The 12,822-nt window shown below is 35.9% G+C and overlaps 1 protein-coding gene across 1 annotated transcript in view; it reads right to left on the reverse strand.

Annotated features, from left to right (window-relative positions):
* The window catches only part of LOC100742005 (cytoplasmic dynein 2 heavy chain 1), a 32,831-nt gene that overhangs the window by 14,291 nt on the left and 5,718 nt on the right, over positions 1-12,822 (reverse strand). The window contains exons 11-29 of the mRNA XM_024371097.2: positions 12,586-12,822; positions 12,150-12,216; positions 11,731-12,067; positions 9,765-10,501; positions 9,118-9,280; positions 8,814-9,033; positions 8,503-8,629; positions 8,012-8,335; positions 7,255-7,536; positions 6,445-6,688; positions 5,540-6,047; positions 4,528-4,920; positions 3,940-4,119; positions 3,123-3,488; positions 2,374-2,492; positions 1,843-2,153; positions 1,601-1,749; positions 1,030-1,308; positions 522-751 (exon numbers count right to left, since the gene is read on the reverse strand). Of these exons, the coding sequence (XP_024226865.1) occupies positions 522-751; positions 1,030-1,308; positions 1,601-1,749; positions 1,843-2,153; positions 2,374-2,492; positions 3,123-3,488; positions 3,940-4,119; positions 4,528-4,920; positions 5,540-6,047; positions 6,445-6,688; positions 7,255-7,536; positions 8,012-8,335; positions 8,503-8,629; positions 8,814-9,033; positions 9,118-9,280; positions 9,765-10,501; positions 11,731-12,067; positions 12,150-12,216; positions 12,586-12,822 (5,273 nt within the window). The remainder of the gene's footprint in view (positions 1-521; positions 752-1,029; positions 1,309-1,600; positions 1,750-1,842; positions 2,154-2,373; positions 2,493-3,122; positions 3,489-3,939; positions 4,120-4,527; positions 4,921-5,539; positions 6,048-6,444; positions 6,689-7,254; positions 7,537-8,011; positions 8,336-8,502; positions 8,630-8,813; positions 9,034-9,117; positions 9,281-9,764; positions 10,502-11,730; positions 12,068-12,149; positions 12,217-12,585) is intronic.

Raw genomic sequence — 12,822 nt, forward strand, 5'->3', positions numbered from 1 at the left:
AGTTGATAGAATATATATTTTATTAAGCGGAAATTCTGCATAGATATTTAGTTCTATTAAATTTACTAGTATATCAACGAAGCGAAGTTATTTTCTAAGATTTGCTAAAACTGATAAAATTTATAAACTTATTTTGTCAGACTTGATAGAAGATTTACATTTAAATACAATCAAATTTTATATAGATAAGAAATTTTATTAAATTCATTATTATTATTATAGATATTATAGTGTAACAAAAATATGTCTAGTTTAATTTATCACGTGTGAGATACAAACAGAAAGAGAGAGAAAGATGAGAAACAATATTCCTCCTAATTTATCAAGATCATAAGATCATTATGAATAAATTAGTAATTTATCGATAATCATAAACCGATTACGATTAAAAGGTGTGGTTAACAACGATCTCTCTAGCGTTATCTCGTTAAACTTACAAAGTGTACAGGTATGAAGCAAATGATCGGTGGAATAAGCTCGTTTGGAAATAGCGTAATATTAAGTTAATTTAATGTGCTTACCGGCTACCGTGTGCAACAGGTGAGACGAAATCGATGCCTGTACCGGATCGCCTTCCCTCGCGCATCTCGCTGCTGCGTTAATTATCTCCTTTCGCCATTGTTCCTCATCCAACGGCAGCAAACCATTGTTTCCGTGTTTCCATATGTACACGTCGCTTCCGGCCGCCACCGACTTCGAGCTCTTCGAGTGGATCACAGATTCCAAACGAGCCTGATCTCTGGATGTTAATCTGGCACGATCGAGAAGACAAAGATATAAAATATAGACAATCAAAACACTTGTCGTGCTTAGAAATCTTACTCTATTGGTGACAGAGAAATTGTCAACTTGCAAAGTAAGCTTCTTCGTAAGCTTCGAACTTACGGACATTTAAGTTAAAAATTTGCGGTAGGAAAAAGTGCTGTTTCAAAGGTATAAAATCGTGAACGTAAAAGTACGTATTCGAGCTTGGAAATTTAAGGCGGAATATCCATTTTGTTGGAACTTCAGCTGCGAAAGTGCTCTTGCCTAGGATAAAATAGGCGTTTTCCAACATCCAACAAATGACGCGTGATATTCGACTCGCCCTTCGGAGAGGGATAGTACTTCAAGCTGTCCGCCCATAAAATCAAATCTTTGGGAGTCCAATCGGTCGTCGAGCCGTGAGAAGATTTGATCGATCGAAAAGCATCCAGCATGACGGGTACCGTTTCAGCGATCCAAGATTCGATCATAACTTGATCTCCTTTCAAAGAGTCTCTCAGGTGCAACTCCAAGATGGCAACGATATCTCTCGGGCTTGGATATCTGTCTCACAAAACGAACAAATTCTTGTGGCTGAAGTTGTTATATGCATCGAATATAAATATAAAGATATAGAAAATTAATTGTCGAAATTCAGATAGGCTGCAATGTTACGAAATTGGTTGGAATATATTTTTTGGAACAATGAATTTTTCTAGTTGAGATGTTTCGTGAAAGAAGAATGTCCTTAAGATAAAATGATGAATTCGAGAAATTACGAAGGTTTTAGGTCTGGCTTTTTAAATACTTGAAAAACTTAGAAAATTGATTAAATTATTTCGGTACGAATACTCACGGCAGATAATGAGTGGACAAAAGAGCTTCTAGTCTTGGGTGCAATCTTGTGGTTGCATCGGCTGTGCATAGGATCGTTAGTGGAACTCTTGCAAATTCCAGATCTTCTTCGTGAAATCCTCCTTCTTGAATTAATTCCCGAACTAATTCCTGAATAAATTACACTCTTATACTCTATATTACATTCGAACGTTTTGTAAAAACGAACGGATGAAATAAAAAAATACGAACAGATTACGCTACCTGTAAATCTTTCGACGCGAGATGCAAATCTTCTAAAATCAAAACAACTCTGGATCCACTTCTAGGTTTGTACGTTCTTCCGTGTGAAGACGAATTTAATTGAACGCAACTTCGTTTTAGTTTCATCACCAGATCCTGAGGTCCATAGAGAGAGGAACCTTTTATCAAAGTCGATTGTTCGATGTTTCGTATGGAAGAAAGTACGACAGATATCAGGGCACTCTTTCCACAACCTACTGGACCTCTTATCATCACAGGTTGGTTATTTTTGATCAATGGTAAAACAAACGATAAGGCTTCCTTCATTCCACCTGAATTATACATAAGCGACAATCCGTAACTAATAAATTTATTAGCGAATTATAGATTAAACTATAAGTAAGACTATTTTCAAAAACCATTATTTTATCTTATTCGTATTATCTGTTGTAATATATTATATTTATTATATCACTTAGAGCAATAACATAAATTTTTTAATTCAGTAGATTTGTTCAGCAGCTTTATTTCAAGTTTGTTTAATCGAAGTACCTGACAGTGAGACAGGACCATCGTCAGTGTCCGTAGATTCGTGAGAATCCCCGATAACTTCCAATCTATCTGTGTCTTGATTATATAATACAGAACATGGTTTCTGCGGATCTGGACACCTAAAATTCCAGATAGTACAAAAGTAGCATATCAATTTTGAACTGTGTTTTTCACGAAGAAAGAAGATAGCGAATCAAAGTCAAGTTTGGAAGATTACTTTATCCTTATACACAATATTATCTCAGTTTTCGAATAGTTCTATTCTCAATCAAATTAAGCGGTACTTATATTTATTAATCAAGGTAAATATTAAGCAAGAGATATTCTGTAAAAATGTCTGGCCTCAAAATACTGTAAGAAATCTGCAATTAATTCTTCCTTCATTTTCGTTTTTTCTCTGTTTATAAAATGTCGAGCAAATGTAAAATACAATCTTTGTTACGGTCATCAAAGGAATACACTGCCATAACAACTGAAGAAAATTAAATCTACTTTTTAATTCTTTCTTTTTTTTTTGTTAATTTTTAGACGTGTAGGATATCGTATCAAAATTCAAGCTTCTGATGAAATTTTCTTCCAAAAGAGGAGAGTTTGGGCCATTTTGTAACATGTTTCTTTGCATTAAAATATCGTCTGAAGAAACCTAAACGCTTCATCTTATAATCGTCTATGAATCACTAAACTTCGTCTGTTGTTAAATGCCTCAAATTGCCGTATAATTCTAGCAATAAAATTAGAAGTCTTCCTACCAGCAGTCAGTAAGTTGATAAATCAACCGCGCCAATTCGTCTTTAGTGCTTTCATTTCCTATTTGACTGCATAAAGATGCGAGTAGAGCGTAAGAAGCGGAAGTACGAGTATGACAGCTCTTCAAATGGCAAAACGTCGTGTCCATTAAGCCCGATGCCGAGGAAACGTCCGCATTGATCTTCAAACACTCGTCGACGCAGGGACAAAGATGGGAAATCGCGAGTTCCTTCGCGGCCTCCGGAAGTGCATTCAGTCGCGACGACATCAGCAAAGAGCTGACACTCGTCGAGCCCAAGTGGACTACGCCTAATCGCGACACAGTCGCAGGACTCGCGCCGGCAAGTTTGTGAGTTTCGAAAATGAATCTGTTTCAGAAAATTGTGTGGATGAATATTTGAAAATTATTGCTAATTTTTTAATTAATTACTTAATATTCAACGTGTATGTTACGATTTAAGGATAATACGCGTATGTATAGTTTTAATAAAAAGTTCTACGTCGCTAGATTTGATCTCGTTCCTGTATAGAATGTTAGAAAATATCGTAATTTGATAAATGATAATTATTTATATATTTTATAATCAATATTAAATTCGAAATATGTAACAACTTTGGAAAGTTTGACAGCCTGTGTTCCGTAAAGAACAATTTTAGATTTGTACGAGAATTTTTCAAATGAGCGAGTACGCGAGATATTAAATTGCTTAACTCGATTAACAAAATCGTTGTGTCATAGAATATTTGTAGTGTATAGAGACGAAATTCGAAATCTCTAGAACACGAGTCATCAGATAATTTCGGAGGATAGAAATTTACTTTGTGCCAGAACCAAGCTTCAAACCCACGCCATTGGGCAAAGTCAGTAATCGATTGTCGTCTAAGGCAGAATTTAGAGCTTCTGCCCAATCTGGTTCTACGTCGCCGTTCAAAATAATCCAAGTTACGGAATCTCCAGCGGATACAACAACGTTGGATAACAAACCTTCCCTCCATTCCCTGAAATAATAACGAATTAAAGAGATAGCTGTTTTTGTCGAGATTAATCTGTAAAAGAACGATATGATAAATTACACATGTCATTTCGCATTAACTATACCTACAAATCGAAATATTTTCCTCATAGTTTTCTAATTAAATCTATCGAAAGAATTTGGCATCGTAAATCCTACAAAATTTTATCCGAGAATGTATAATTTTTATAATAAGTTATAATTTTATTTCTTTTGCATTGAAGTATATTAATACAAATTACTACAAAAATATATAAATAAAATTACCGTATATTTATGTAAGAAATCAGTAATTATGTATGTATATAACAAATTTGAAAGAGTTAAATTTTCAAATTAGATTAGGTACTATCGTAATCTGGATTTTGTATTTTCTAATCGTTCAAGACGGTACCTGGTTTGTGGGTCGACGCGACCCAAAAGTCTCGATTTCGGCATCGCGCCAGGAAATACGTGAAACTGAACGATAGTTTCACCGATTTTCATTAGCGCATCGCATAGAAGTTTCCTGATGGTAGTTTTACCGCACCCCGGTGGTCCAACAATCGCTACACCCGTTCTGCTTTTCAGCTGGTCGTGCAATTGAATACATCTATTTGCCATTTCCTTGCTCAGTTCCTGTTCGGCGCAAAGTTCCAGCAAAGCATTCTGCAGATCTTGTCTTTCGATCAACGTGGACGACGATGGACTTACTCTTGGGAAAACATCGTCTAGTAAAGAGAGGAATCGTGGAGTGTCTTCTTCCGTTAACTTTGGTAACATCGAGGCCCTAATTGCAGCCACTAATCTGTCATATAGAACGAGAAGTTTTTGTATTTGTATATTAACATTTTTAATAATATTTTCAATTGATTATATTATTCATAAAATTACTCAAACGTGACGAGAAATCGCACAATTGATAGAAAACCAAATTTGAATCTATAGAATACAGCGTTCTTTGTGTTATGAAAAGAATTTTCAATTGGTATGAGACGAATCAAGTTTGCATACGACGAACAACTATGGACTCATTCTAACGAATTGAATTGATCGTTTCTTGAAGTTTTCAATTTAAACAAGCTTCGATGTAAGTTTAGAGATAGCCATTATTAGTAGAATATAAAGTTCAACCTCGACATCAGTATGAGGTAAATGATACCAAATTTGATTACTTTGAAATTTTATTAAATTTGAAATTCTTAGAATAAGTCCAATAACGTAGGTAGTCTAAGGTTTTTGCACTATGTAGGAAGATCTTTAATTCGCGTTAAGTATTTGTATACCGTTTTTTAATTGTAAAAGGATTAAAAATCATTTTTAAATATTAATTCGCATGTAATTTTATCAACACTTTGAAGTGTCCTCATTACACAAATTAAACAACAACAAATTAAAGAATAAATATGATAAATGAGACTTCGAACCTGCTGGTCTCATCCAAGTCAGTTTTCGTAGGAATAGCGTCGAGTACGGATCTAAGTGCCCTAAGACCCCAATCATAATGTGGCTGATTGGAAAGCAGTATCTCCGCGATATCAAGCATTTCCACGAGTTGCTTGGCGAGTGTCGAGGCTTCCAAGAATCCGGCACATTCTAGCAATGCTTTCACAATGTCAGACCTGTCCGGGTGTGCCATTCCGATCGGTCTGAACAGTCGCGCCAGAGAATCCGGAAGCTTACGACGTCCGCCGTATTCGGAGCCAGCCGGATTCATCGTGATGAACACGCAACAGTGTCGATCCAGATTCACTTTCTGATCGCCTAACAGTACTTGAGACGAACCGTCACGAACTGCTTCCTGAAGGGGTCTAACGAGCATAGCTACAGCGCTTAGTGTTTCCTCCTCGAGGCGATTGAACTCGTCGAAACAACCCCATGCGCCGGCTTGAGCCAAACCCCCTAGAATACGTCGCATACTTCCGGCGTCCATTCCTGATGGTGGAATATACAAATGAGCGAAGCAGTAATAAATTGTGCGAAGCTAGCTTTTACGTTGAATCGTAAACGAAACGTTAAATGTATGCGAGAAAGTTGTATAAATTCTTTATAAATGTTTCATAAATATTTTACGAATATTTTGTGACGTCTTTAGACATAATTTCTGAACTTCTCGCAAGTATCCTCTAAATATTTTATATATAATAAAGAAATTTTGAGAATAGCGAAGGTTGTTAAAAGTCTTACTCAACTGTCTAATAAATACGTGGAAATTAATTTTGTAACGCTGGATAGAATTACAGAAGTGGTTACTCAACGTATTGTGGTCATATAGGCAGGTGTTGAACCGCGAAAAGGAATTGCTAGCTCGTAAACGTCGAAATATTATTACCTTCGTCGCAATTGAAAACTAAAACAAGCCTTCCAAGAATAGAGCCGAGTGCTTTCACGCTTTCAGTTTTTCCGGTTCCAGCTGGACCGGTGGGGCTGCCGCCCAGACCGAGTTTCATCGCCTGAGTAAGAGCCAAGAAACACCTTTCGGTTAATGGCGTTTGAACTAATCCTACCGCTGCGCCTTGATATTCGAAACGGTATGGAAATTCTGCACCGGCACACCGTACAACTGCTCCCTTGTTCTACAATTAATATATTACAGCTGAAACTTGTATTTCATCGAGATCCAATCTCCTTAGCCAATATTAGTTCTCACAGAAGCACATTTCTTCATTAATTTTCTTGAATTAATTCGAGAATTAATTGAAAGCTGTTAGCTGAAAATAATTGTCATTGCGAAAAGTATGGAAGTTCCTTTTTTTTCTTTTTTTAAAGACAATCGTCTATTTTGTGGCTATTTAAAGTTAATATCGAAAATATATCGGGAGCATGAACGTGACATTGCATTTGCTTTTTCAAAATCACGTAGGTTTACAATTATGATAATAATAACGTATGTAAGACAAAATTTTCAGAATTTCAGTCGATCATATTTCTGAACTTCCACAAGTATAGTTCTTTTATTTTCACAATCAACGAACTTGTAATTTCATTGCCTCGAGACACGTTTTCGTAATGTTAAGAAATATACAGAATTTTTGTCAACGTAAAACGTCATTTTCTTAGTATTTGAAGTTAATTCAAGGAAAAGCAAGGTAGAAATGAAATAAAGTAAAAATAAAATTAACTGAATGGATGAGAATCTTACGGTCCTATAACTTCTTAGTTGTCTCTGCCAGGTCCAAACGGTGCTTTCTTCCCGTTGTGTGACGTTTAACAGATTTCTAGCTATCTCCAGATGGTGAACGGTATCAAGCAGAAGCCCACGTGCTTTTAATGCTGTTAATTTATCACCAGCATCTTCTAAGCCTCTGTATCTCGCTCTTTGTGTCTCCAGATATTCGACAAGGTTCTTTAAAGCTGAACCACCTTCCTTCAAGGCGCTTTCGCATCGTTCCGTGAAACGAATTTTTTCTGATAGCAGTAACACCTTAATACGTATGAAAGATAATTATTAATAATATCAAAAACATGTCTGAGAGCTTTGGATTTTTCCCAATAATCTTTATTCTTTCATACATCTTTTCTTCGATCGTTTATCACTTTTCTATTCAGTGTTATATGTAAATTATGTTATATGTAAATTTTCTACTAATAAGAAGCTTCAAGTTAAATTAAAAGATCGCTCGATAACAGACCCAATTTATTATTCAATTTTGCTGAAATTAATATAGACTTATTATTTAGTATTTAGTTCAATTGTTTGTCCAATTGATTATTATTTTTTTTGTTACGAAACTAATAAAATAATTAGTAATTATATAATATCTTTATATTAGGTTTTGTTTAAAGAAAGATTTGCTAGTTTACGCAAAAAGATTCAAGCATCTATAACAATATTTTTATAATTTATTTAGCGTTATTTTTTACTGTACATAGATGAATAAAAAATTAATTGATTTTACTTGAGTTGGATAGGATGATGGATCAGGCGTAGCATCTACCAAACATTTTTCCAAACTTTGTCGGAGTGCATTTCTCATTCCATCCTCGAGGTTACTCAACCAGCGTGGTAATGGGTCCCGAAGATCGACAGGCTTAGGTAACTGCAATATTTCACCTTCTGGCGATACAACAGCCGTCAGTCCATTATCGTCTTTTATTATCGAACCAACCCCTTGGTATAGTTTCGATAGGTGAGCTTCCAGGCCTCGTCCACTGGCTGACACTAATTCGAGAAGGTCTTCGTCGCTTAAAAAGTATAGCCGTGGATAAGACGAGCGCTTCTCCTTTAAAAAAGGCGATATGAAGTTTCAAATATAATCATAATATACCGCATTCTAAGAAAATAATGGCTAAACAGAATTATTGTACAAAAATATAAATGTTAATAAAATATAAAGTCATAAATAAATAATAGTAAATCCCAAATAATAAAAATAGATATCTGTTATACCTCCAAATATTCGTCGAGGCTTTTCTGACACCTGTCAAGTAAATCTTTCAGATTCGTGAAAGCTGAAAGTGGAAGTCTTCTCAAAGATGACACTCTCGGATCACGAGACACTTCGCCCATAAGATACCTAAATATTTATTTCATATACCATAAAACATCTAACCTGATTAATAATTTTCAATGTAATTAAAATAAATATAAGACATAAACCATAAAGAAGCAACGCATAAAAGAAGTTTCGATTAAAAATATTTGGTAGAATCTTTTGTGTCAAATTTACCAATGTAGTTTAGTCGTTAAATATTGATTACCTAAATTCTTTATTAGCCCTGGACCATCTACCGGTGTCATTTGGGGCTGCACCGCCTTCGTAGACTGGTTCTAAGTAAACCCACTTCCTCTGTATGGTACTTAAGACCTTTATTCGTTCTTCCACTTCGGACAATCCAGCTTCGCATCTTGCAACTCTGGCTGCGAACCTTTCGTAACCTGACGCGCCCTTTGCACCCTCCAACAGCAGCCTTAATTCACCTTTTAACCATCGGATAAATTTCATTATTATTCAGAAGAAAGTTCGATGCTTTGATTAATCGTTTTCGTTAATCAGCCATTCACCTGCTCGAGCTAACAAACTGCCGTATTCTTCAACAAGAACGATACCGGCGTTTCTACTGTCCTTCGATTCTTGAAGTTGCAGATGAGCGGACGCTTCCCAAGATTCCAATTCCATTAAGCCTTGTCGAATTCCGCTTTCTGCCGCAGCTCTCTTCGTTATTTCCTTTAAAAAATCAGACATTAAAATATATAATAGACGCGGCAAAGCTTCTTAACAATCGAATCTTTCCATTTTCTAATCCCCTGACTGCCACTCGAAAGCAAAGTGTTTTCTGTCTATAGTCTTATGACACAGCTATAGTTGTCACAAATACAGAGCATGATACATTAAATGAAACTATAGAATCAACGTAGAATCCCCTTTATATCATTTATAGTACAAAAAGAATACTAATATTCAAGGAACCGTCAGTCTGTTTTAATTTTGATAGCACAAACAATGTTATGTGATATGATAAAACATAATTATTACTTTTTAGAATGATAATTTGATAAATCATATATAATGTAATAAGCAACGCTTCTTAGTCTTAATAAATCTTTAGTTTTAATAAATTAAATTTATAAATAAACTTTTATGAAAACGCCTATCGGCATTATCAGCAGTCGAAGAATTGAAATTATAAAATAGACATCTGACTTGTCACCTTTATTTTATCAACATTGTCCCTAATGTTGTCCGCAGAACGAAACAGATGACCCAACGTGATATCCCTCACGCTTTTGACATTTTTTAACTCCAAGAGTGACATCAACTCTCCCCAATGTTCCTCTGCAATCTCGTCACCACGAAGAAGCTGTAACCATTCGATGGTCCCTCTCACCTCGCGAACCTTCTTCCCAACAAACGTGTCCATTTCTAAACTATCTTTCTGGTCCATCGATTGTTCTTTTAGTCGATCCTTTAACTGAACTTTTATTCTACTTTCCCAGGAATCGAGCCAGTCATGAAGTCTAGGTAGTCTTCTTCTAGCCACGGTCCACTCTTCATCCTCCTGATTCTTTAATTCTTCCAGAAACTCAGCTTGGAATCGACAATTAGATTCCTCTACCTCCATCTGTAGTTCCAATGTTCTCATATTTTCTTCGTTGTCCTCTAGGACGTCATCGACATTCAGTTCGATCTTTCGACAATCGTTTGTCAAAATTTCTAATTGCTCCTTCAGGTATGTCCATCTTTCTTTCATGGAGATAATCCAGTCTAAGGTGAGGATTTCCGGTTTCGAGGACCATTTCGCTTGCCACCTTTCGATCTCGTCTCGCAGAGCTATCGCTCTGTGACGAAGATTCACCCTTGCATCCTCGAGTTCACGATCTATTACAGCCTTGTGACGCTCCAAGCGGTCGGCTAGGTCTTGCCAAGCTGTGTACGCTGCGCTGACGCCTGTTTTGATGAATTTTTCAAGTTTATTTTTTTTTTTTAGGTTAATTAAATTTTTTGAAAAGTTTGAGAATTAAAAAATTATAAAATTGAATAATTTCAGTTATTAATGACGGTGTTGGTGTTATTCATAAATATATGTGAGCTCGAATTATTATAAAAGACACTGCGATTACGTGGATGTAAGCTGAAGTTTGCAAACTACATTGAACAAGTTATATTACAGCTTGTTATAATTCAAAACATGTTCGACAACTGATTGACATTTTTATGCATAATATATGTAGGATATATAGGAAAGTAATTTTCTGTTGACTTCGTCCTTTTTTATTTTAAGTCCGCGGGCAATTTAAATTTTTTAATAGAAACATCTAGCAAAGTCCTCTCTTACACGCGAGGGCATCAGGTATTTGCATAAAGAATCCTTTCTTATGCTTCCCTCTCTGAGAACAAAATTACTTGTTCCTATTTTATTTTCGCTTCCTGTCTACCTGAATATTGAATCCTACTACGTTACGTATGTATGATCAATAGAAATACAAATGCGATTTGATATGTGAAAGAGGATAAGCTCTTACGTTTTCAAAATTATTTCTTACGGGCAATCGAATTGACGCTATGAATACGTATGGAAACATCATGGAACAAGGAAATATTCTTTGACTTACTTTCATATATTGCTTTCATATAGCAACAATATTACCTTTCACATAATACTTACGTAATTTTAAAAATTATTTAGAATCTTCTATAATTCTTATTTAAAATAATACATTGCTTAAGGCAACTGACGAATCGTTTCGACTTTTATACGCTCTCCGTCTACCTGTACATTTCCTTAATTATCATTTTACAATGAATATTCATTACACGATGACATATTAAACTTCTAAGAATTCTTCGTTTCTATTTGCTCGATTAGTGCAACAAAATCGTTCACAGCGGCAATACTCGAACTATTTCCAGCAGTATACGTATACTTAAATTAAACTTCGCTGGATAAGTTAATAATGATATAACAATTCTGTTAGTCATAGGACTTTTTCCCTTACATTAATTTTGTTTCACAATTAAATTTATCCTATTTATCATATTTTATTATTTTGACAGTACGCCATGCAATCATATTGTCATTTACCTGGTAGCACCGAAGAGATTTAGCTTAGTGTCATCGATAATTTATTCTATGAGAACCATAGTTAATTAATTAGTGCAATAAGTACCGTAATTACCTTCGAGCTTCTCGCTAGTCCAAGCAGCCAGCACTTTAGAGAGGCCAGCAATGGCTTCCACCTCTTCAGCCATACCGGAAGATTGCGCCTGGATTCGTGCATGAGCTTCGTAGGCCGATCCAACTTCCTCCACGTTTCGGGGTCTACGTTCGAGTTCCTTCGAGGCGGATGAAAGAAACTCCACGATGGCAACTAGTCTGGAAGAGGCTTCCACCCTTAAATCGGAACACAAACGTTCCCAATAACGACGAGAAGCTGATTCTAAGTCGTTTCTGGTTGTTGCCGTATCCACGCTGATGCACCAGATCTTCACTTCGCTTCCGCGTAACCTTCCGACCTAATTTAATTATTAAACTGTAGCTAAGTAGTTTAATAAGAAACAATAGCGTAATAAATTTCTGGTAATATTATCTACTAACCTCTTGAGCCCATTGCTTAGCGTCTTTAAACGCTCTTGTCCATTCTTGCGGTGATCTTCCTTTCAGCCTTTTCATTAAAACTTTGACTATTAAGTAGTTGTAAATACGAAAGTTTATTAAGTATAGAAAGATATGAAACATTAAATTCTGTTAACGTTTAGAACGCTAGCTTCCTACGTAGCGTGTAGTATGAAAGTAATTTTAAATAAATCGCAACTAATAATATTCTTATTACGTAGTATAGGGTCTTGGATAAAGTAATTTACTAATGCATTAGTATCGAGGCCATCCTGTAAGTAATTAGATCGTCTGAACAGAATGAAATGAAAAAGAAAACTCGAAAAAGATTACTACTGTGCTTTGTATATCATCAAAGGAGCCTTCTTCCACGAAAGCAGCGCATTAACTTGTTCTTAATTTTGCAAGAAGTACGTACCTTTCAGCAGCATCGATCGTCGCTGGCGCAGCCAGGTACAGCCATTTCGTTCGCAGCGTTTCCAGAGCGGAAAGAGCGATTTCAGCCTGCTTATAAACGCCACCGTACAAATAACAGCTCCTTTGTATCAAAGCACCGAAATGCGCTTCGGCCGCGTCGCCAACGCCTCTGAAATTCATGGGGATCGATAGGGATCGACGGATCGACGAGTACAACTTGGCACGGACCTCCTCGAGG

This window comes from Bombus impatiens, unplaced genomic scaffold, assembly GCF_000188095.3.
Source record: "Bombus impatiens unplaced genomic scaffold, BIMP_2.2 scf_0049, whole genome shotgun sequence".
In the NCBI taxonomy this organism is placed as follows: Eukaryota; Metazoa; Arthropoda; class Insecta; order Hymenoptera; family Apidae; genus Bombus; species Bombus impatiens.